This window comes from Gavia stellata, chromosome 6 (genome assembly GCF_030936135.1).
Source record: "Gavia stellata isolate bGavSte3 chromosome 6, bGavSte3.hap2, whole genome shotgun sequence".
Classification (NCBI taxonomy): domain Eukaryota; kingdom Metazoa; phylum Chordata; class Aves; order Gaviiformes; family Gaviidae; genus Gavia; species Gavia stellata.
The window spans coordinates 45,499,495-45,525,590 of record NC_082599.1 but is presented as its reverse complement, the minus strand read 5'-3'; the positions used below and the strand labels follow the sequence as shown (position 1 = coordinate 45,525,590).

The following is a 26,096-nucleotide window of genomic DNA, read 5'->3' as shown; positions in this document are numbered from 1 at the left end:
CAGATTTTGCCAATAGACTCTTCCTTGGTGTCACTCATCCTGACTTTTTCCATAGGCTTTGTGCAATAGTCACTGAAAACCACTTCAATGCCATGGTTATTTTAGTTGCCACTCAGTGACTCATCTTCCTCTGGCTGTAATGGGATTTAAGGAGCATTTAATGTTCTCTGCCATGTAAGGGGCAGTTACTTAGCCAAGAGAATGATAAGCAACTTAGACTTACTATAGATAGAGACGTTAGGCTGATGGGAAGAATTAAAACATGTACACGTTTTGTATTTGAGATAGCAAATAATAAATACTGCCTCTTCAAGAACAGAAGTCCCACACAGGGAAGATCAGGCCGTAATGTTTCTTCATGTGGCAAAAATATCAGAGGAGATGGAAGAAATCGGTGAAGCTTTGTTTGTGAAGTATGTACTGGTTAAATTGCTGCCCCTTGCTGATCAGTCTAATCCTTTTAATGAGGCTAGGTAAGCAAAAAGGAGGCAGTAATGATGCTGATGACTCAGAGATTTCTCTCTGTGAAAGAAAACAAGCAGAAGATGGTTCTCTAAACAGAACAGTACAGTGACTCTCCAGGTGTCCTTTTCACCTGTAAAAAGGTTGCTGGATAGCAAGCTAAACAAACTCAGAGGCTCCCAGTGTTCCTGGGTACAAGTGCTAGAATACAAATCAGTATATTGTAAGAGTGTGAGATTTGTTATGTTTCAGCTGCCCTTCAGCTTGCAGTATGCATTTTTCTTAAGCCTGGATTTGTGTTGGTCCTTTTTGTTCGAAGAATGATGCAGCAGCACAACAGCTCAGAGGCTAAGACCAGCACACAATGACACTGGGGCACTTTGTTCTGCTCTGCCGGATGGGATTTAACCCATCTTTCTTGATGAAACTGCCCTGATCTGAGGATAAGGGATGGTACTTATTTTACACCCCCCCATTGTGGTTTTTGTAAAATAATTTGGGGGATATGCTTTGTATTCAGTGATGCTGCGTGGAAGGTCCTGGGACACCATCCCTTCACCAATGTTGATTTCACTGTTTATTGTAACTTTTCATTGCAAAATTTGTAGTCACTTGTATTGATCTGGGACTGCAAACTCCCTGGGGAGAATCCTGACCACTAGGTGACAGAGTCACGTTACTTTCCTTCACCCAATGGGCTTTTAAATTTTTATGCAAAGTGAAGCAGACTCCGCCAGAGAGATGGCAAGGATTCCTGCCCCATAAAACAGCCAGACACTTGTGGTAGAGCAGTTTTTCAGAGAGGCCAGTGGAATCCTATCAGGCAGAAGATGGCTTTGAATTTGTGTTTTCTGCTGCTTCATTTGCTGAATTTACCACTAGATTCTGGTACAAAAGGGGGAACAGTAGTTCATCTGTTAGCTGTGCTTCAAAAGGCAGGAGTAACACTCTTCCTTTAGACTTGCCTTTAGACTTGCTGATAGATCACCACCTGGATCACCCATCAACTGGAACACCAACTGGTGGGACCCAACAGGGCTTGGCACTCAATTGCCAAGTGATGTTAAGTATCTGTGTGCATGGCCAGAAGTACTCTAGATACTTGGGGAACACTCACATTTACACTTGAGTCCCTTGAGGGACTTGAGGATTTACATGCCAACTGGGGAAGGAGGCAGCCACCAGTTTTATGTATCTTAGCTTCAGGGCTGGGTGGTAAATGTAGAGACAAGTGAAATGTAGATGTCCTACCCTTTTTGTGCATCTGGTACTTGGTAGTTTTATCACTTGAACAATGTGGCCTTCTCCCATTGCAACCTCATGCCAAGAAAACCACAGTAATGTATGTTTGGTGCCAGTTGTACAAGTTACACAAAAAAAACTAGTTAGAGGAAAGTTTAGAAAATCTGAATAATTTCTGCAGGGGATTTTTTTTTTTTCACCTGCAAGGCTTAATTAGTAGGATTCCAGATTGTAACAGTGAGTGCTTGAAAACATGTTGGATTGTATTGAGACCTGTGCTTTTTATGGGATGCTTTCATATGCAAGTTTTGATGATATAGTGAAGTTGTTGAAAAATCCAGCAGCACTTCCTCTGACAGCTCCAGCTCATGCACACTGATTTGGGTATCAGAACCCATTTTGTTGCGGGCCAGAAAGTTTCACATTTGACGTCTTTTTCTTCACGGAGTTCTTACAACAGTTTTATTTTTTGATTTGTCACTATAGAAATCTACATGACCTTTACTATAATCTTGGATAGTTGTATATGTTCAAATGTACAAGGTAGGTGAGAATGTCACATGCAGTACAGAAGGTCTCTGTGCTTTGCCTGGGGAGCTGTTAGCCTACTATGCACAAGAAAGCAGAGCAGAGCACAGTGCATTTCATAGTGCATAAGGCTAGCTGGGCACTTGGTTATATTTTTCACTTTCTGTCAATACACTATAAAGCAAAAAAGTTAGTATACATATTTCTAGGCAACAGTGCATTTTTGCACATTGGTAAATACCGTAATTCTCTTCTGCTTGTCAAGATGTGCTACCTATGAGCATGGGGCTTCAAAGGAGGCCATTTAAAAACATAATTTTCTGATCTGGATTGGCACTTACATGCCCCCCCTAAAAGCGAGTCATTGAGACTGCAATTTTGAAATCCTGCTAAAAAAGGCAGTATCTCTCTCCTGACATGTCTGTGCACTTACTGCTGGAAAACAGTTAAATCAAGGGAATATTTATAGCACCAGTGAGAGAATAAGTTGGTCCCTTAACTGTGACAGAGCCCATTTCAGTCCTGTCAGCTGTCTCCTTTCTTAGTTGAACATCAGAAAGCAAGTTCCATTCAATGGTGGCTTCATGCTGCTCTCTGCTGCTAGCTGAAGCTTCAGTCAATGTCAGCGTGAGTTGGTTATTAGACCCTTCTGTCTGTACTGGCTGCAGCTCCTGCTCTTGACCCCTTATCTCTTGCATCTAACATCCACTTGCCCTCTTGATTGTGTAATGCTTCATGGAAGTTTTCTAGTCCATCTGTGTGTAGGAGATTTTAAGTATATGCTAATTTTATTGTAAATTATTGACAAGATGAATACGGAAAGATCTGTTTGTATCATGCTTTTGATACTGGAGAAATCTGATCAGACATTTTCCATCAAGGAAGCCTCTTGTCCTGTTTTCCCCTCTTTGTATGCTTCATTGTGAGTGTGTCCTGCTTGGCAAGTAGTCTGAGAAACTGAGAACTAGCCCCCACAGTGTTCATAGCTGCAAATACATGAGGGGTATGGTGCATGGGTTGGTGGAGTGGCAAGGCCGTGGTGCTACCATGAAGCACAGACATGCCCTCTCATGAGACCCAGTATTCAAAGAGACTTTCAGAAGTTCTTCAGCAGGAGCCTTTTACCAAGATTCCTTCCTGTCACAGGCTTACCAGATCCAGTCCACTATCACACACTGAAGGCACTGAGACTTGAACACTGGGAAAGAAGCAGCTTGCAAAGAGTACAAAAAAACCAAACCAAAACAAACCTTCAGTAAAAGCTGAGTGATCACCTTCCTTAATAGCCAGAAGTGACTCTGACACAAAATGTTTGCTATGCTAAGGAGTTTGAAGGCACAATGCACAGAAAACAGGGTACTTTGACTGCATAAATCACAGAATTTGAGAATATTACCAGTGTCCACTGTGCAGATCCCTGTTGATTATCTATGCTGTAGAGAATATAGTTTTTATTTCCCTCCTGCAAATTGATCTTGTACACAATTGTCTGACATACGAACTTTCAAAAAAAAACTTATTTCTTTCAGGTCCAGAGGCTGTAGCACTGAGACCCTGAGTTCCTCCAATTAGCTGCCAGAAATTAAATCCAGGCTCTGTGATTCATGACCATGTCTCTTTCCCATTATGCCTAAGCACTGATACCCTAAACACAGAATTCTGGGAATTTGATTCTGAACTTCACAGTCTTGGCCTCTCCATCTGTGTGCACATACCCAATGGGTACTCTGTCCTTATATGCTCTGAATCGGTATTTCTGTTTAGGGATCCTTGACTGATATTTCTGGGACTTGGAATTTGCTCTTTTGGATTGTCTTGGCAGAGAGACCTGAACTTGGCCCTCTGCCTGCTTCCTTTGGCCTTTAGCCTTTGCAGCGGTATGTTCTTCTTTCCTGAGACCTGTCTTCATCTCAGCTGTCTGGAAGAACTCTATGACTTTTCTCATCCTTTGCCTTCTGGTCTTGCAAGGACTCTGACCTGATTATGATCTGCACAGGTCACTGATATTGCAGGAAGTGGGATTTCTGAGAAATCTTGCTCGTGATGCTCTGTTTTTTTCCGTTTCCTTTCCCAAGTACCCATGATAGCACTTTTGCTTTTCACTTGACCTCAATTTAATATCTCGTGCAACTTCACACTTTGCCCACTTCACAGCATTTCATCTATTTGATGACATTAAACCAATTCAAAATGTCTTGCAGATCTTGATTCAGTTGTAACATTATGAAAATATCAATATGGAGAACATTTCCTGAAGAGGAATCAAAATAAAAGAGTTAGCTACCATCTTATTATTATTTTAAAAACCACTAACTATTCACATCCATTGTACTTGGGCATAGATTGCTGGAGCTGAAAATATCCTTGTTAGTTTGAACATTGTGGAAGAAGTTCACGTGAGATCATTAATGACTCCAAAATACAACAGTTAATTTTCATTTCCCTTCCTCTTGAAAGAAATGTAATTTGGTGATCTAAACCGTGATGATGTGAACTCTTTCAGTAGAAGTTTTACAGATGTCCTGAGCAGTGTCAAATGACTTTCATTGCTGGAAAATGTTCTAGTTTTATCACACCTAAATATATACCTATTCTCTTTCAGAGAACTTTTTTAAAAATAACTCTTCTTGACCACATGTCAATTATTAAAATTGCTTCAGTCTCAGTGAGGAGACTCACTGAGCTCAGAGCGAGATCAGAGCCCTTCATCTGGTAGATAAGTACACCTATAAGTGTACTCTGAAGCCTAAGACACATCCAAGGTCAGCTTTCCTCTCTGCTACCAACAGATTCGACACAAAGCCACCTAAAGGGCTTTCCAGGTGGCAATTATTGTGGCAATTTGGCCTTAAGACAGGCCTCTGCTGCACACTACTGTGGAGATTGTGTGGAGGCAGTGTCTGTAATGCTAGATAAAATGGGCCAGGGAACATTCTCTGCCCTTAGGCCAGGTAGTGTAGCCTAGCTCATGTTCCCATGGCTAAATTCTCTTTCCCTCTTCAAACATAATGACTGAGCCCAAATGGCTTAATAAGGACATGCCAATACTGTTGCACCCCAAAGCTGAGCCCAGGTAGGATGTGGGAGAGTGGGAGTAAGCATGGGTGAGAACTGGGCTGGGAGCATGCTAACACCTAAATGGCATTGGTAATCACATTCCAGAACTCAGGTCAGTACCCAGCCCTGCTTACTTTACAGTATATAGTTGTTAAGATTCTTGAGTATTCTAAGTTCCATTGTAACACATTGTAATGATGATTACTGTGATAGCAGGGTCATAATGATGACAATTAGCAACAAGGCTGACCAGCAAGGAAAAGAACCTTTTCTATTAATGTCTAACAATTTCCAGCAACAGTAAAGAAAGTTCGTGAAGAAAAGGTGTGAATATTTACTCCACTTACTCCATTGGCTTTGAATTGGTTTCATGTTCTGTGACTATGAATGTGTAAGTGGGGTAAGATTGGAAAACCTTTGCTCCCTCAAGGGAAAAAAAATGATGACCACATGGTGCCTTTGCCTTAGACGTGTTGCCCCAGTTTGAATCCCAAGTACCTTCTTTTTGAACTAAAATAATTTGTTCCCATGGAAACTCTGCATTTGCACATTGCTGCTCTGAGCCAAGTCCTTTCAGGCTTTTGCCTTGAGGTACTCCATCCTGTACAATTCTGATCATGTAGTCATAATTCTGTGCTTCAGTACAAGCCTGCCTTTTCATTCCTAAAAATGCATGTTTTCCAGGTCAGTTATAAGATGACCTAACAAATATATCTCCTGTAACCTCATCTATTTGTTTAATGGTCAGTGCAGCCCAGCAACAAATGTCAGAAATTTCACTCTTTCATTTTCAGTTGCAGAGGAAAGAAGCAGAAGTTCAACACATGGCATGTCAGGGATGGACAGAGAAGCACAGGCCTAATTAGCATTCCCTAGGTGATTTTCATCCAGATCACTTTTTTATATCTTGACAGGACAGTACTGTTTTCATAGGTCTCTGATCTGAAAGTCATAAGTGTCAAAATGGATCAGTGTTCTCTTCCTCTGTGTCGTGACTGTTACCTTAATTTATTTTTCTGCTTTTAGAAGAATAATCATCATCCACTCACTTGGGTTAAAATATAAAGACATCTGGGAATTCCAGGTCATGTTTTTTGCTAGAAAATTTCCGTTAGAATGTTTTCTGATAAACAATGAAGTTGATAATATCTTTGAAATATGTGGAGGTTTTTTAGAAATATTTGATCATTTGGAGGTAAATTTTATTTATCCAGGAAGAGCTATGAGGAAGGAGCTTATTATGGTACAGCTTTGTGTGTGGTTGTATTTGGCCTCAATCCCGTGACTTTGCAGAGGGACTTCTCTGAATGCTGTACAGAGGCACCTGAGGTCATGGAGGATGCGTCTGTATCATGTCATGAAACTCCACACATAGACCTCTGGGGTACTATTGGCCTGCACTGACACATGCAGATGGTGCAGAGATGCTAGCCTCTATCAAGCAAAACTGCCAAAGAGCCACTGGTTATGATTAGCTGCAAAAGGGTTCACTGAAGTGAGGCCCAAAGGTTGGGAGTCAGTGGTCTGCAATGGGCCATATTGAAGACTTTTGTAACACTTTCGATTCCCAGCTGAGTTGTTCAGAGGAATGGCCAAAGTGTTGTCAAATGCATGGGGATAGTCCTGCAAAGGGGTTTGGCTTTGACATAGACCTCCTCAGACAGAAGACAAAGGTCCCTCCTCCACCCTCCATCCATACACAGAGCCTGTACAGTTTAGTAATAGGTAATAAATAGTAACAAGTAGTAACTAGCAACTAATAAGTACTAATTCCTCCTGACAAAGGGGAAGCTCATGACAGGCTTGCTCAGAGACTGAAGAATTGTTCTATTCAACGTGCCCCTGAAGTGAGAAGAGGACAGGAGCCTGCCCCACTGGGAAACTGCAGAGCACAGTCCTGGTGGTGAACATGAGCTGGATGCAATGAGCAGTACAGCTGAAGGAGTAGAGAGAGGCAACCTTGCCCACAAGACTTCTTCATCTGGAGCCAGACTGCTAATTTCCTTCCATCACAGGTAGCTCTACTCAGACAATGGCCAAGCAAGGGAATGTGACAAGTGCTAACTTATCACCCATTTGGTGAAGCTGCTAGAACTGTGTGTTTGCAGTTAAGGCTAAGTCAGTTCCTAAGAAAACAGCTGCACTCATTTATGCTCTTATAGTCTCTTTGCTGTTTGCTACCCTCCCTCTGCCAGCAGTTACTGTACCTGTAGGAGACCTGGCAGAAAGAAATGTGTACCCGTGCCTCCACCATTCCCATTCCCAGTCTGTCACCTTAGTGGAAACCCATGTTCTTTGGTATTGCAAGCTATCAGGTGCATTGGGAGATAATGTGATTTTGTTTTAAACTTGGTGAGCAGCGTTTAAACTAACACATTTCATGTTTAAATTAACTTAAATTTTAAATTACTTTAAATTAATTGAAAATCATACTTTAAATTAATTGAAAATCACGCTTTTGGTTAAACTGATGTTACTTCATTGTGAAGTTAAATCCTCAGATTCATATCTGAATAGTCAGAAATGTGAGCTGTTGTAGAGATTTTTTTTCTTTGTCATGGAATTAAGAATTTGTTGCAGACAGAAGTAACAGGTTTTGGTACTGCGCCATCATAAATGTATGTTACTTGAATCTTTATTGCACCAGATCAAATGCTTCTATGCAAACCACAAAAATGAAATCCAAGAAAATTGCCTTCATTAAGGTATAAATGAAACCATTTGCTATACTTACAAAGACATTCCCAACCTGCTTTTGGCATAAAATGTGTCTTTTACAGCCTATCTTGGCACACGCATCTCCTGCCTCCTAATTATGAATGCCTTGGGGTGACCAAGTAAGCAATAATTCCAGCTGCTCCTGACAGAAGACGACACTGCTGTACTGCATTATTTTTCTGATGAATGTATCTTCCCAATGAGCTGAAACAACCTTTGCATCAGCAGCATCTGCAACAACAGGGATTTAGAAAGTGGGTCAGGTATATTGATGGATTGGAGAAGGAGAATGGATGAAGGAGGGTGTGTGTGAGCACGTGTATAAATGTGGATCTACTTTTGCCTTCATATTTTCTTCCGTATACCTAGCTAATTGATTCAGGTTGTCTGGCAGGAGTCACAGAGGGAGCTTTCAGTGTAAAGTGCTAGTCACCATGGCTGAAAAATCTGACTCTGTTGCAGTTAACAGTAATTCATTTTCCTGACTTTTATGGGGACAGCATTTCTCCTTATAATTCCTAAACTAGTTCAGGGCAGGATCTAGGTAACACATTGATTGTGTTATTTGTCCTCAGCACTGCTCTTTACTATTGGCTCTGGAATTGTGTATGTGGAAATGACAGTAGGTTGCTTGAGGTTAAAAAATGTCTGAAATAAGATGACAAATTTCAGGAGGGAAAGAACCAAAATCTGCAGACCAAGGATTACAATCAGCTAGAGAAAGAGGTAGATGGAAAACCTGTGTTGTTTCAAGTCTGGTATTAATATATCAAGCAGCCGGGCGGGAGGACGTATTGTGAAAACATCCGCAGTGCGAAGTTTGATTCCCTGAGGTGAGAAAGGAGATGGTGGAAGCAGCAGCAGCTGCAGTCTGACTGAGAAATCTCTGCTTTTGTTGTTTATTTTAACAGCAATATTGAACTTATGTTGTGCTCATGGCTCTGGAGACTGTCCAGTTTTCTTCTCGCTGGCCGGGCCGGGCAGATTTGACGCATGCTTCCTGGGAGCTGCCCATTAAGTTGGCTAAAACGCATAAACTGGAAGGCCACCTAGAGGGAACAGGGATCTTAGAGGAATCACATCAGCCATCCAATTTAGTCCTTTGCAGTAGCAGGCAGCCCTGTGATAAATGTTTAGTACAGATAAGTAAGTCAACAGAGATGCTACTCTGTGTATATCCCAGGAGCCACAGAACACTTCCCCCAAACTTGTAATAACGTAGAAGTCCATAATACAAAAGGCAGAACCACAAAAGCACAACACACAACAGGAAAAGAGCAGAAGAGACTGGGGCATTACTGGGGCATTGTGTTCAGTTTCTAAAGTATCAGGGGAATTTGTCCCCTAAAGTAGAAGATCCTACAAAGTAAACAATCCCTTATGCTATTGACAGACACTAAAATCTTCCAAACCTTCCCTGCCAATCTGCTCTGAAAGAAGTTTTTGGCCCCAAACTTGGTGATCAGCTTAACTTTCAATGCCTGAAAAAGATGCATCATGATTTGGACAGCTGTTTATCCTCCATGTCTGTTCAGTTTTTTCATTGGCCTCTATCTTCTGAGACATGTAAGGAGGTTCTCCATTAGTATCAATTACAGACATAGCGATAGCGAGTCATACTAGAAACTGACTGGACACAGACTTTCAGACCTGGCTTATGTTGACCAATCACCCACCATTATAGAGAACTTGTCAAACCTTGTAAAAAAACCCCTAAAAATAAGATAACTTTCTTTTTACGTTTGTTTGTTTTCCTGTTAGACCATGCTGCAGGGTGAAGGAGAAGGGGCTCATTAGAAACTAGCACAGGATTCTTGTTGGTTGGCTTTCCTATGTTGGCACCATATGTGTCTATCTTCTTTTTCACTGTCGTTGTCTATAGCAGCAAGGATCAGGCCTTTCCTATGCATTTTTATAAATCAAACCCCTCCAGGTGGGACTGCCATCAAACTAGGTTAACTTTTAGACTCTTTATCATAGACAATGTCTCTTAAAATTACCCTGTGGGGTTTCAAAGCCACTAAGGGCCATACGCTTCTAGCCTTTAAACAAAACAGAAGAAACCAGATGTGTAGACATTGTAAAGGAGAAATCAAGTGAAAGCTTCAGCCCATTCTTTACACCAAGAGGTTGTACATAACACTCTGGAGCAGTGCACAGCAAAGAGGGGGCTGTGAAAGAGTCCATTAGTAGTTATGTTGTCCTGGGGCAGAAATTGGCATTTCAGTACACAAATCACCAGGTACTTTCTAGACAGACAAACTGAACTCTGAGTTGCAAACCTTTGAAAGTCTCAATCGTAGTTCCCAACAGGTGGAAAAGATTGGGTTTATAATGCCTTAGTATACCAAAAGAGCCATATTCTTTTTAGTGTTGAGTAGATTCTGGAAACCCCCTGAATGCAGTCCTGTTATTTACAATTTTGCTGTAACCTTTTTATTGAATTGATTTTTTTGGGCTGGTAAGAGAGAAATACTAATTAGCACTCTCCATTTTGATAGCTTCCCTTATTATAAAACTAATTACTGTCTGACTTTTATTGTTGTGAGAATTAGAATACTGAAAAAAAGCCTCAGAGTAGCAAAATTAAAAATATGAGATTTTCCTAATGATTCTGTGCTGGTCCAGACACTTATGTATTTCTTAAAAAAAACTGTTCATTTTCTTTGGAAAAGAAAAAGAAAAGAGAGTATTCTTTGGGATACTTGAAGTTCTGTTACTGCACCAGTTCTTAAAACTAGCCTCTGAGAAAATGGGAGCAGTAAAGTGTAAAAGATATTCAGGGCTAGAATTGTTAAGCAAAAAAACCAGTTTGCTATCAATAGAGGCTTCTGCTTGAAAACTAATGGCATGATTATTATCTTCATTCTAGTACTGAGAATACTCAAGAATTTGCTTGACATCTGAAAAGAAACCAAAGCATCCAGAATGGAACAAAAGCCCTTATTGCCACTTTGCCACTGTAAATGTACTAAGTAACAAGGGACTAGGATTAAAGAATATATTCATGGATTTACAGAGAAGAGTCAAAAATAGTAGCAGTGGTGTCTTTTGATGGCCAAATACTGTAATAAAAAGCAAATGGCCTTAAAGGCTCATCTTGAAAAACTGGAAGTAATCTGAGATACCTAATTTTGCTACAGTGGGTCAATTTATGTTAGAAATTCTATTGAAAAATTCTAGACTCTAAGGATTCACCTTTGAAGAGGAATCAAATAGCTACACAATTAAGAAGAATTATCTATATCAATATAAGCCCTATTTTAAAAGGCAATATGCTGATTTGAGCTACTGATTTAGCACTTCTATAGCAGTGATAAGAGACTCTGTTTCAGTGATTGTGTTAGTTTTTCTATGTCTGAACTGCTACACTGACACTAAAACTGTGTCTAGACAAACCTTTAGAAATGGCTTACTTATATGCAAGATGCAACACAGATGATGTAAAATTACATATTTTGATTTTATGTTGCTGTTGACATTAAATGTTTGAAGATGGTTATGATTCAGGAGGGAATGTAACTGGTTTTAATGGACCACAGTTGGTTGTGAAGTATATAATATAATGGCATCTTTATCCCTAAATGTGCTATATACCACTCTGTATTGCTTTATGTAAGTAGGCACTAAAAGAATATGTTAAAATGATGCATTTTCTCTTTGTTTGATTTTTAACAGTATGTATATTTATACATTTTAGGTTTATATACTTGTCAGATATTCCCTATAGTTCAGTTTATTTGTAAAATGGTATGGCACCTTTTCTAAACCAAGATGGAAGTTAATTTTGGTTTCTTTCAATTGCACTGCTGGCAGGCCTTGTATTTTGTGACTGATTTGGCTCCATTCTCTCTGATATGCCTGTAGGGTAAGTCTTTGTATTCTGTGTGGTCAGGTACAGAAGACTACGCAGTGTTGTCATCTCTCCTATTTTGAACACAACTGGTTAATAGGCAATCGCAGTCTGCATTTCTTTACCTGTGAAATTCAAAGAGACCCCAAGAGAAAAGACATCTCGGCAAAGAATGCCTTAAAATTTTGAATGGAGGGTGTCTCAGGAGAAAATCAACTCTGAATGATTAAATAAAAAAATATTATTGGAAATAATGGATCCTTCTTCCTGCCTGGGCAGCCTGATACCAGCACACCTCATCAAAGAGTCTACATAACTGAAAGATCCAGGACTTCGAAACATTTCCCTCAAGTTACAACTCTTGGTTTGCAGCTGACAAAGTCTTTCTCTAATTTTCTTCCTAAAAATATTCTCAAAAATACTGTGTGAATTGCTGTTTTCAGGAGACCAGTTCACCTAATCCTAATATCTAATAGTGCTCCCAAAGTGTTTGATGGAGAAAGGAATAGCAGTGCACAGGCTCCAGTTCAGCTATTTAGTTGTGATCATCTTTGCCAAAGTGAAATGTGGCTGAAAATGGTCAAAAGGCCTCCTCGATTCAAAGTTCTCCTATTCTGTCATTTGTTTACACACTGCTGTTTCTACACTGGAAACTCTAGTTTCTTTTTTTTTTATTAATATACTGATCATAAAGGTCTGTAGGTACCCACGTCAAAACTCTACTGCAGAATAGAGGTTGTGCTATACTCATTAAGTACCACATACGTTATCAGCGCCTTCCTCAGGTAGACCTGTCCTAGCTTTGCCTCAGCTCTAGCAGCAGAAACAGCTGGTGCTTTTCATGGGTGTCTTCTTTGGAGGAAGTGGTCTTTCTAGACCTTAAGAAGCAGAAACAGGGGTTACAGTTTTTCAGCAACAAGGATAGACTTTTCTCCTAGTTAGGGGCTGGGACTTCCATTTCTTTTTGCTGTGTAACAATTTTAAATCACTGGCTCATTCTGAGTCTCAAAACCTGAAGTGTACTCCACGTGCAGGGCACTACGCTGGACACAGAAAACAGGAGTTCAGATCCTCACTCTCTCAGGAGTGTAGCAGGTAACTTTCAGCAAGACATTGGCATTGACTTGACCTTTCTGTACACTATATTGTCTGTATGCAAGCTGTTTTCTTTAATCTAACAATAGGGACTTTTGAAAAGTTAGGTAAGGGTTGAAGATGCTAAGAGAAGTGAGCTGCCTAGCATAATTCTTGTCATGAGAGGTGCTTATATTTCTTGTTTATATCCTTTGATCTCAGAAAAGATGCTGTGTCACAAACTAACCTTTTTCCTCACTAGAAAACTGTTGCTGGAGAAATAACTGGAAAGAAAAAAAAAGTTGCAGACATTACTAATACATGCTGTACTGTGCCCAACTCCCAATCATCTCTGCTTCTTGGTCTTAAGTTTGAATTTGCAAAGCCAGCTTGTTGCATACGTTGCCTATTTGTAGCCGGTGATGTTGTTCAGTTTTCTGAAAGCTGCATGAAAACCAGATGAATCAGGACAGCCTTGAATTGCAATTGAATGTGTATCCATTGGAAGCAACTGGTCACTTTACTTTCTGCAGGGGGGCCTAAATATTAAAACCACTTGCAGTTGTCACAATAACAAAGTTTGGCATAGCAGTGCTTTTTAACCAACAGTATACAGACAGACTTCTTGAACATCATTGAACTACTTCACTTCTGCTTCTGCTATCACGAGAGAGAGCTGATATAGGCCAGAAGTGCCTTCTGGTTTCATATAGCTAATACTGTCCTGAAGAAGTTAGTCCTCTCTCTATTGCTGTTTCATTTCTCCTGAAAGGCAGAGGAGTAGTAAGCCACCTAACTGAAACTGGTTCTCTAATCTACATGCAGTATTTACATTAATTAAAGCATGTTACCATTAAAAAAATACTTTCTTCTGGGTGTGGGCTGGTGACATCTGTTTGCTTCTTGCCTGTGCCTAATCTCTGTATCCCAGCCATGACATCAACTATTACAGTCCCTGCTTACAGCAATTTCATTTTACCTCTGACTTCTTTAGCCATAACAGGTCTTTGCACAAATACAAGAAATAGTGCTCATTGCAGTGAAATTGTACAAGGTCACATCAGATATGAAGACGGCTCAAAGAAGCTTTTTTTTTTTCCCTGAATGCAGTTTCATGATGCTCAATGTACACTGTTTGCACACAGAATTCTACATCTGCCATGTGAGTGTTGGGAGTAATTTCATTTGCAGAACCCACAAGCTCCTTTTTTGCTAAATAACATTGCTCAGTATGGTTCTGAAATTGCCTGCTGCTTTGCATCCTTCTGAATGTTATGTGGTCCGTGACTCTTGTTTTGCAACAGGAAAGAATTAACATAAAATCTGTCTTGAATTGATATGAACTTCATTCTTTGCCTGAAGTTTACAGAGACAGGAAGCTCATGCATTAGCCCTCCTTACTTAATATAGTTGCATGCCCTGGAAAACAATGTAGATGTATTCCACTTACACTCTGTGGTATCTGTATCTGCCTCCGAACGGTACCACAAAATGCCCTGCACTGGATGGCACGTTAGACCTTTTTGAGTGCATTTCTTGGGCTCATGTTACCTTCTGGTGGCTGCGAGTTACAAAGGATATAAATCCTGATTCTAGAAACAATATTAATGCCTTTTATTTTATGGCTTGCTAATGTGACAATTACAGCTTTTGCCACAAAGGTGTTTCAGGATGGCATACACTTAGCCTGCTCAATATTTCCTAGTTCTTTTTCTCCTGGAAAATCAGAAGAGATTTTTTTTTTATGTGGGGAACAAACATGCAAGCTACTTTATGTGGAAAACCAGGTATATAGGGTTTTCTTAAGATTCCTGACACTACAAAATGTGAAAGTGGAGAGTTTGCCCCTTCTCTGCTTCGTCACTTCTACTGTTGTGCTCCTCAGAGTTTATTGTCTCAAGAATATCTAGTGAAGCCTGATTCAAAAGTATCTATAAAAGATTTTGGAAAACAGCCATTGTGGGAAAATCTAATTGATGAAGCTGACTGATGAGTGAAACCCTGTCTTTTTACTAATTGCACCTTCAACTTTTGTAATCTTCATACATGGATTTTTATCTCCTAACTTCCAAGATAAACGAAGGACTGATCTTTGATCTGTTCTGCCAGCACACATGGTCATCTGTTACATCCCTGTGCATGACAGCACTCTGGCTGCAGCAGTGCGTAGCTCCGTGTGGGCCATTTGCCAAATACCCAGCCTTGAGGAAGAGTCGGCAGCTCACCTTCAGCATTGTGTTACTTTTGCTATTTCTTCAGCAATATCCAAGCTTGCTAGTTTAAAGATAGCTCATACATGCCCACACTAGCTGTGGTGACCACAGTAGAGCAGTATCTGGTGTTTCTCTAATTTTTCTCTATCCCTCCTCTGTGATCCCCCTTCTCTTTCTATGCTTAAAATCGAATGTTAAGATTCTTGCATTAAAAAAAAAAAGAAAATAAAAAAGCTATGTGCATGTCTAGTATCTTTTTGTTTATTAAAAAACATCAAGTACAAACATATTATAAGGATGAAAACACCTTGCTTTTATTAGCCATTTTTCCCTAGGCTTCTCTGTTTAGAACACAATAAAACAGGCAAATGTGAATTATATGGCTATCAAAAGATTTTGGTAATGTTATAAACCGTAAGAATGAGGCTTGTATAATCTTTTTCTTTGTAATCAATGAGATCTTGAGATAAAATTAGAGTCTGAGATTTGAAATATCCTCATATGTTACAATTCTTGAACATGATTTCCTTATTGCTTCTGCTCCCTCTTTTGTCTGCCTGACACAAATAGCAAACAGAAGCCCTGCTCTAATCAGTTGATTTTCCTATTTTTAATTTGCAGGAGTGATTTAATCCCTCTGAATTACAGAAGGGGCAAGTGACTTCATAAACCTGAGTAATGAGATTTGTTAAGCATTATTTTATCATAAGAATCTTTGCTAGAGCACATATCTACCCCAGGAAAATATTTGATTAAAACATAATGGGTGAAATAGTATGCTGACTCCCAAATCCTGCAAGGTTCCTCCTCCTATGAGGTTTTAAATTCTTTCGCCTCCCACCAAAATCAGCATTAGAGAAGGGATATGACATGACCAACATTGATTAAAGGAGAATGTACAAGACATATCAGTTATTCAAAAATAGCATTGCAATTTTGAGATCAGGCATCTCAGATAGTTTACCCTTTAACCATGTATGTTGCAAGCCTTCTTTTACTAAACATGGAAATAATAACAGTCAGATCTGTAATCATCGTTATTGACTTGAATCAACAAAAGTCAGTCTTGAAAGGTTGCATGTTCACGGGTTATAAATAGCCCTATTTGGATTTCCCTATATTTTTTTCAAGAAAATATAAATGTAATTTAATAGATTTAAATACACAACAAAGGTGTCTAAACTGGGTCTATGAAACCACAAAAGACTTGCCAGCAATTTGAGTGAGCTTCTGTTTGAGCAGCAAGTGGGGATAAAGCTAGAAAGATGAGGTTGCCACAGGCCTGAGCGGGCTGTCCAGCCCAGGCCTTCAGTGGAGTGGTGGGATGTCTTTTCAATGCCTCTGACTCTTTTAGGCTGCTGCTGTTGTCTCCTGCTCATCCTTCCCCTGGCACCACCAGAAGGGACAGCAGTGGGTTCTGGTATTTGACAGCTCCTTGCCCTGCCTCCTAAGGATGGAGAGTCTTTTGCTGCTTGTGAACTGCTCCCTGTGCTTTCCTCCACCTAGACTCTTCATAGCATGTGTGACCTTTGGACGTCTGAATATGTGCTGTCCAAAAGAAGATATGGCCTATGTGTGTCTCAGGGGAATGAATTTGATCACCTCTCATATGCAGAATATAATCTCCGGAAAGTGTCCTGTAGCCATATTTTGCTGCTTAAATTCAGTATTCCTTCTGCTGCCTTCGTTGTCTTTGCTGATGCCTCTAAGGTCTGAGCCTCACCTACCTATGTTTTGTTGTTTTGAGCCTTGATGTTCTGAACAGTGTGTTTTGCCAGCCAGCTAATGCAATATTGTTCCTTTGAAGGCATCAGATGCTGCAAGTTGAGAGCCTAGCTACTTCTTCACTTTACTGTATAGAATGATGAGTCTTCACCTTTGGTTGGCCTCCGGTAGCACAGCAACATTATTCCTCTAGGCATCAAAAAGGTAATGAATGCCCTTCAACTTCTTAATCCTTTTTCTTCCCTGTCTCAGTTACCTGCACCAGACTACTAATGTTTGAGTTCCATAGGTGATGTTGATACCAATAGAGGTAACCATGAAACTTCTATTATTAATGCCCCAGGATCTGATTTTTCACAAGCGCAGGGATCCTGCAGCTTTTGTTTACTCCATTTGGAGTGGGGAATTCTTTGTAATTCTAAAAATTAAGCCCACAGCTTCTCCTGGGGAAAAGACAGAGAAAGAGCTAAGACCCTACTTTACGCATCTTCCAGGTTAGATCTGCAAAAGTATCAGGTAATTTTGAAAGCTTCCATCTTTAAGACCATCTAAAGGGCCTGGCACATATCTAAATAATTTCTAGAGGTTAGAACCATTCACAGGTTGTTAAGGTTTGCATACCAAAATTAGGCAGTTCAAAATCTTTGAGTGTCTTTTGGATAAAATTGTTTTCTTGTTTGGAAAGCACCCTTGTTTTGAATTCTGGCGTAGCGAAACTGAAAAAAGTTTACATGCTAACTCCAAAATGAACTCTCCCTCTCCCAATTTATTCTTTCTTCCTTCAGTTAAGAAATGTATTATTGTTCTACTGTTCTCACTATGTGTTTATGGCCATTGGTTTTCTGCATAGTTTAGAGGCGGTTCCTTACTTGATGAAAAGGTTGTGTCTTCATATAACAAACTTCAGGGAGGGGGACAAGTGATGAGAACAGAAAGGGCACCGAGGTGAACACTGCCGTATCAACTTTGTAAGCAGAAGTGAAAAGATGCAGGTTCACATCCTGGCAAATACAACAATTTAAGAAGAATGTTAGTTCGTTAATGTTTAAATGTAGCTCTCAATAGTTTACGTGCAACACAATTCAGTTGTGTCATCCTGGCTGCTTTCAGAGAGGTAGGTATTACTTGTCAGTGTCAAACCTTTTAGTCTTCATTGCATACCACAGCTCATTATGGGGGATCATAGCTTCAGGTGAGGTAACTTGATTCATTTATACACAAGCTGGGCAAGAAACCCATAAAAATTTAAAACTGATGTATATTTACTAGTGTAATATTGCATATAGAATGAGTTCTCTGTTTTGTCTGCCAGCGTTTCAAAGCTTGCAGTTTAATTACCATGTTACCTGAGTCTGATGGCTAGTGTTTTTAATGGATTCATGCTTCTGCCCTTTCCTTCAGCTCCTCCGTAAGCTCTTCTGAGCTCCTTTGTGACCCAGATGAACTGAAGTCTTTTCAGCTTAGTGCTGAAAAGAAAATGAAATGAAAATAGGTGACTAATTTTGATTGTCTTCTGGTATTTCATACTCTGCTTGCCAAGAATGTCTTGGGTACTGCGATCACTTAAAATCCTACACACTCGCGATAGTTATGTTTTTTCACAGAGACTGATAGCTGTCAGTTGACAAAGAATATAATCTTGAGCAGGTGCTCACCAGTAGCCACCCCTGCTTATATTTACTTAGTACAACAATAATGAAGTAAGACCACAAAGGACCATTTAGTCATATGATCTGATGTCCTCTGTATCCGATGTCATTAAATTTCATGCATGTACAAGCACTGCGGGCAGTAACCTGCATTTGGCTAAAACCTGTCTTCCAGAAAGACATCTTGTCCTGGTTGGGGGACACAAAACCGTTAAGAATTTCGCGGTGCCTTTGTTAGCTTGTTCCACTGATGTATTATCACCTTAAGAAGAAAAACTGTGTGCTTCATTTGCATTTGTCTGACTTAAGTTTCTACCACAGCTTCTTGTTATGCCACTCTCCACCAGGTTAAAAAGCCCTTCAGAATTCAGTATTTTTTCCTCCATAGAGGTACTTATATGCTGTAATCAAGTCAATTTTTTTGATACGATAAACAGATTGAGCTCTTTAAGTCTCATTTAGCAGCATTTTTCTTCAATTCCCAAATCACGTTTTCAGCTCTTAATCTGCCCCCTCTCCAGTTTTTCAACGTTTTTTTCAAAACATGGGCAGGAACACAGTGTACAAGATCGGTCTCATCAGTGATCTATCCAGAGATAAAACTATCTCCCCTACTTCCTACTTCCCTGATGCAGATTAATCCTTCCTGTTACCAGTGTCAGAATGAGCATTTATGATGAGTTGGTGACTACAACCCCTAAATCTTTTTCAGCAAATGCCCTCTCCCTCTTAGTATGCAGCACCGACAATCCTTCATGCTTATTACAGGGATTTAGTTATAGTACGTGTATTTAGTTTGACAAGGCCCAGTTTGCCACTCAATTCAGACTACTTTACGTGGTTGCTCGGTCCTTATTACCCTTACCATTTCTCTCCTCTTTGTGTCGTTTTCAGATGTGACCCCCTTTTCACAGAAACATACCTGTTTGGTGAGTGTTCCTTACTGTCAGCTGCTTTTTGTCATCAGTCATTTAGGCAAGTCTTAGTCAATTTAGCATGTGCTTTAACGATATCATGCGGTACTACATTTTCTTTCAGACTGTCTTAAAAGTCTAAATAGTCAATATGCACTTAACCTAACAAGCAATCTCATCAAAGAATGAATTTAGAGAAGTTTGATTAGACCTGGTCTTCATAAAAAAGACTGGAATTATTTCTATTCCTTTCATTGAAATCTTTTAAAATGAAATCTGTTATTCCCATTATTATTTGGGGTTCTGATGTTGGCCTGTATTTTCCTGTCATTGCAATTGCCCCTTTTTGACTACTGGTATAACATCAGCACCCCTTTGGAATTTCACATGTATTCCAATGTTTACTAAAAAAGGTGAAAGAGCCCAAGTGTCTATTCTGGAACTGGAAGTAGCAGTTATCTAAGTTTGCTTATAAGAGGTCATGATTCCTATCTTTCTTAATTACTAGCAGGCTGGAGCAGTTCTTCATAAACCCATTGAGATCCATCTACTTGTTTCTTTTGTAGCACAGAAATACTTATTGAACATATCTACATTTTTCACATCAGCACAAATCCACTTATGAATTACGTTTACTGATGGGCCAGTATCACCACTGGGTTTTTTTTTTATTCCTAACACACTTAAAATGTCTCATTTGTCTTTAGCTCTTAAAACCACAATTTTTTTCCTTCGTATTAACTTCTCTTATCAATTTTTGATATTGTAACTTGTAATTTATAGCACTATAATTTATATAATTTCTCTTTGTTTTCAATTTTATTTCTAAGTGCCACCTTTGAGCTTTTAAGGGAAAGCTACTGCCTTGTGTGACTGCAAAATCATAGTCTTTTAGCCATTTAATAGAGTCTTTAAAAGAGTCACTCTTTCTGTGTTCTCACTAAAGGTTTTTTTCCCTTGTGAGTTCCCCTTACTCTTTTTCTCAGTTTGTGGAAATTAGCTCTTTTGAAGCAGCAGAAATACATAGTTTTGATTGGGGTTGTCCTTCATTTACCCATGATGAATGCAATCAGGCCATGATTTCTTATTCCCAGGCAACTACGAACTTTTAATTTAGTGATATCTAGCATTTTTATCTATCACAGTGAAGTTCAAATACTTATCTCTTGCAGTGTAGGACATCTATTGGGCTACAAAATTACCTTCTGCAAATTGTGGAAGTTATTAATGACTTAGTAGAGGCTGCAGCTGAAGCTAGAGAAGGGCTACATTTGTTTCCTCACAAAGAAGGAAAATTAGGATACTGCATGTGAATAAATGTTTAATTCACACGTGAATATTTCACCAGCTTCCTAAAATCTCCTGCCAAACTTTAATCAGGCCTGAATTCTAATGGAAGACATGAGCTTTTGGGGGCTTTGGCAGTTAATTTTTGGACACTTTCAGACCTTCCTGTGACAACAGCACTAACGCCTTTTGTCGAAAACAAACCTTGTTTTCGTTTCTTTTAACAAAAGGTAGCAATTACGAGGAAATAGGGGGATGAGAATTAAGAAGGTCTGTGTCGTGTTGAACGGGGCTGGTGTCCAGGAATAAACTGGAGTAAGGAGGTCAGCCACAACTCACTCGGAGGCCTTAAAATAGGCCTTAGCGGCCGGCGGCGCCAGGCCGCCCTTCCACGAGCAGCAGCGCGCAGGCAGGCTTGCGCGGGCCCGGCAGGCAGCCAGCGGCCCGCGGGGACGGCCCGACTGCGCCTGCTGCCGCCGCTCACCCCCGGGGAGGGTTTTAAGGCACCGGGTCAGGCTTTTGAGGCGCAGAAACGCGCCGCGTCGCAAGCAGCGACAGCAACGAACCCCCAGCTTCGGGAAGAAGGGCAGCTCACGGGCATTAAAAACGCCCACCTTATTTATCGCAGCCTCCCCACCGCCGCCGACCCGCATACGGGAGGCGGCCGGGCGGCTACCCGCTCCGGGCGGCTCCCCCCGCCGGTGCGCCCGGCAGTGCCCCAATCGCCCGCCCCCCCGCCGGAGGAGGCGGCTGGCGGCGGGCCAGCGGCGCCGAAGGTATTAATAGAAGGCCGGGAGGCAGCGGCCTGGCGGCTGCGGGTGTGCGAGGCGAAGGCTGCGGGCTCGGCTTGGCTCGGTGCGGCACAGGACGGCTCAGCGCGGGAGCGGCCAGGGCCACGCCGGGCAGGTGCCTCCGGTCCGCACCCGGCTCCCACCGCGAAGGCGAGATGGAGGGTAAACGCTGCCGGCGCCAGAGCCGCCTTCTCCCTCCTCTCTCCCCGCTTCAGCGGGGCTGCGGCCCCCTCCCGCCGCGCCTCAGGCTGCCGCCGCCGGGGCGGCGCCCTCTCGGCCGGGCGGAGGGGCTCGGGCTTGGGGGAGGCAGGGAGGAGGGAAGCGCCTTCCTCTCTGCCTCGCTCGGGGCTTTCAGCCCCTTCCTCTGCCGGCCGCCGGCTTGTGGGGGCTCCCGGAGCTTCCCCGCCATTGCCCCCACCGGGCCCGGGGAGGAGAGGGTCCTCGGGGCAGAGGAGGGAGGTGGGGTCGGTTCGCAGTCAGGGTGCGGGAGGGGTGGGGCTGCCCTCCCGAAGGGCTCCCGCCGGCTCAGAAACTTCCCCAGTAACGTCTGAGACGAGCGGAAAGGCTGCCTGTTGAATATCTGTCTATAACTTCCTTTTGTTAAAGTGCAGCAGTAACGTAGCCAGAACGGTTAATAAGGTATAGCGTTTGCAACAATTACTATGAAAGCATTGCAGCACAGTATTTTTGTTGAAATAAATGATCTTTAAAGAGTGGTGCCTTTTTTTTTTTTTCTTTTTCCCCAGGCATCAGAATAAAACAGGCATGGCAATACAGTGGTTTGCTTTGGAGCAAAAGGTTGCAGGAAGGGAGAAGTTAATCCTGTTTTATAAATGTATTATCAAGTTAACTTGTTTACCTGCATTAACAGGAAGGGCTTGCATCATTATGTAATGAAAGATAAAAGTTGACCATATGTTTATGAAAGTTAGGAACATGGAAGACCAATGGCTAATACAATAATGAGACTTCTGTAGAAGCTTGGAAAATGAAAAGAGACTAAATTATGGTATGCCTAGGCTTTAGGTATACCATTATTTGCAAGGTTAGGAACTAAGGAATTCCTTGGTCTTGTGAGTGGAAGCTGGTTGCTAAGCCAGAAAATAGTAGAAGTGTTTGCAGATGGCAGTCCCCTCTCCCACAAGATCAATATTCTTGGTAAGAGTTTCTCCACTTACATCCCAATTTGGGATATCTCTGATGAAAACACTCAAAAAGGCTTGGGCTCTAGTATGTTTCTTTTAGTTTTACCCTAAGCATAGATGAGAAGGTTCTACTCCCAGGTTGAGAAAGTCTCCTAGCCTGTCTCCCAAAAGTTCAGTGTCCCACATTCATGGGTGACCTAAGTCATTAGCACTCTATTGGTGGAAAATCTCCAAACAAAAATATTATATTTGAAATTGAGAGAATGTAAGAACTCCAGAAACTTAATTTTTAAGGACAATGATTCCCTTTTTCTTAATTTGCTGTAAATTGAATGAGCTTTGTAAAGTTACATGACAACTCTAGTATGCAGTAGATATGTTCTAGGGTGCACAGTAGCTTAAGGCTGTACTGTACAAGTAGCAGCAGCAGTACTGTATGAGTGGCAGCAGCTTCAAAAGTGATTCCCTTCAAATATAGCTTATCTTAATATCCTCTGCCAAGACAACATCAAAGATAAACTTCTGGTGGTCACTAAGACTGAGATCCTAGTGCTCCCTTTAGCTGGGTGATAGTGTTCTTGTTCAAATTTTGCCCAAAGTATGCTACCATAAGTTTAATTTCCTTTCAAAACTATTGGCTTGTGCTGGTAAGACAGAACGTGTCTAAGTGATAATATGATTCCCCACCCTTGCTGCTGCAGGTTTTCCAGTCTCCCTACCTTCCACGTGAGTAGCATTTGTAACTTCTGCATGCTTCCCCTCTCATCAGAAATTCTTTACTCTCTCTGTCCTCTCTACTTCCCTTTACCTTTGGTGATTTGCTGTGTTTTCTGCCAGGTTCTGTCCGGTGAACGAGCTTCACATGAGTGGGATGGTGAAGGAAGTTGGGCTGCACTGTAGCCTTTTCTGCGGGTGTTGATTGTTGTCTTATTCGTGGATTCAGGTGATTTGGGATCTGGGGAAAGATTTTGCTCCTGTTATCCTGAGCTGTTGGAGAAACGGGGCTCTTGGGTTCTTGAGGTTGTAAGGTCTTTGCTGCCTGCTGAAAGTTTTTTTTTCCCTAGCAAAAGTGAATCCACAGTTAAAACCAGACCTTCTGGGCTGATATGTGCTGTTTTCCTTTCACTACTGGTTTTATGTGCTCTTAGCTTTTAAGGTCATATGGGAAAACATCTAGGAGACAAAGACTGAAGGCACCTGCCTGTTGCAGCAGTAGCATTGTTTTTGCTTTGCACAGCTGGAGCAGCTGGTAAAGTGGACACAGTTGGAGTGGAGACTTGGATGTGCATAGAGTTACCCTTGCAGTGGCTGCTGTGGGTTGTGAATGCAGTGGGAGCACTCTTAGGGGATGACACTGATTTTTTTTTTTTTAATTTTTTAATTTTTTTTTTTTAATTTTTAAACACCCTTAACGTATCTGAAAGTGAGCACTTGTGAGGTTCATCTTGCTTTTTGCTAATTGAGCCTAATTTCTCTCAGACATTATCACCACTGTCCACAAGGGCAGCCTTACTGTCTGTGCAGGGATAAGTAAGAGGATTCTTTAGGCTATGCCTCCACTAACACAAAAGATAGCAAAATCCCATTAATGAGAGGGCGCCAAGTTGTAGATTCCTGCTCCTAGCTGCAGAAGCAGGTCTTGACTGCATATATCCTTCAGTCATTTGTCGTCAGGGTAGCTTTTCAAGGTTGTTTTGGCATGAAGAAAGCCTGGAGAATTCTGTACTCGGAGAAAAAAATAGGTGAGGTGTTCCCTCATGGGGCATAAAAGTTGAGTCTATTAAGCAGAGTCTCAAGCAAGTTGTTGCTAGCTCATCAAGTACAACAAATAGAGTTGGAGCTGGAAACCATAAAAGGAAGGGAGCAGCCAACATTTATGCAATATGCTGCTTTTTAACTTCTGAATTGCTGGCTGCTCAGTGTGTGTATGGTAGGTTTGGGGTGTTAAATGGTTTGCATCTGCCAGCAGACTGGGGAGATGAGTCAGCAAACATTTATTTCATGTAAGATGTTGCCATGTTGCCATCTCAAACAGGTGTAATGTGAAGCATGGTAAAACATACTGAAAATTAGGGTGACTTTAAGGCTCTGGTAATGTGACACGGGTTAGTATTTTGGTCAGAGCAGAGGGATAGGATCTCTCCTGTGTCTTAAAATCTGATCTAATATAAAAGGTACTAGGATCTTTGCTAGTATCACTTCACCAGGGGAAGGGAAACATAGGTTTGCAAAAAATGAAGTTGGCATCAAATAAAGCCATTCTGTGCAAGGGCATTCATTGTGCTTTAAAATTAATAAGAATTTTCTTGGCAGTTAATGAACGTTTATCAAAGAAGCTTAATTTGACATTTGAGAAGTTCAATAAATAATTTTTCTTTCTTGATTAAGGCATCTTTTAAGCTGTCACTTACACAACCAAGAATTTTCACTTTTTTAATGCATTGAGGGATCTTGTTGCATACTGATTTGGCTATTATTGCCTATTAAACAGTTTATATTTCATGTGCTTGATTTCCCTGCCCTTGATTATTTTAAGCAGCCTGCTTCTATAAAGACCATTTGTATTTCTGTAAGCATTTATTACATATTCAAGACATGAAAAATGGATGCATTGAAATACATCTTTGTATTTCTCTGACTTTTTTTTTTCTTTCCTTCCCCCTGCCGATCAGATTTGGGGTAGTCAGTCCTAATGCTCATCCCAGATATTTACAGAAACTACCTCTTCAGGCTTTGCAAAGATCAAAAGTAAATTTCTTATGGCCTTTTTTGCTTTGTTTCATGTCATAAACTGTAGAGGTTGTTGGAGGTAGTTGTTCGTAAAGCATTGATAGCTCAAGGATACTCAGAAGGACATGGCTAAATTGGGGCCATTTCCCCCCTTTATTCTCCCATCTGTGCACACAAGTTGTCTTATTTTAACATTAATGGGGTTTAGTCATGTGCAATGAGGGAATAATAAATTTAAAAGGCAAATGGTTGTTGTTTTGTGGCATGTCAGTGGAGGTTGTTTCTGTTGATGATTATTGTCAAGGCTAGTCTTAAGGGTAATAAAAGGTGACTTCGACCTCGTTCAAATGTGTGTATGTCCATCTCTATTACTGTTTCTTGAGTGTATGTGATGTTGATTTTTTTTTTAATGAAAAACTTGTCAAGTGTCAGCAAATAGAGGTGTCTTTAAAGAAAAAGTCACTGGACCAGAGGTTTTTCAGTGCCATAAATATGATGAGGAAAGTGGTTCTTAGTGATCAAGGTCTTTTGTCAGCGAAGTAGCTATAACTCTGCAAAGTAGCTGGTTAAATCTAGATAATTTGGAAGAGCTTTTGGCTCTAAAGCTTGGATGTCCCTGCCCTTTGTCACGTCTCACCTTATGTACGCTGAAAAGCCTCATAAATATGATCTTATCCATTGGCAAATGTCAGGGTTTCAACAAGAAAG

General features: G+C 40.9%; 1 protein-coding gene across 1 annotated transcript in view; it reads left to right on the top strand.

Moving 5' to 3' along the window:
- Positions 1-348: 348 nt before the first annotated feature.
- Positions 349-26,096, top strand: part of GADL1 (glutamate decarboxylase like 1) — a 113,453-nt gene continuing 87,705 nt past the window's right edge. Inside the window, exons 1-3 of the mRNA XM_059819072.1 lie at positions 349-473; positions 19,416-19,450; positions 21,026-21,577. Coding sequence (XP_059675055.1) covers positions 349-473; positions 19,416-19,450; positions 21,026-21,577 — 712 coding nt within the window. The remainder of the gene's footprint in view (positions 474-19,415; positions 19,451-21,025; positions 21,578-26,096) is intronic.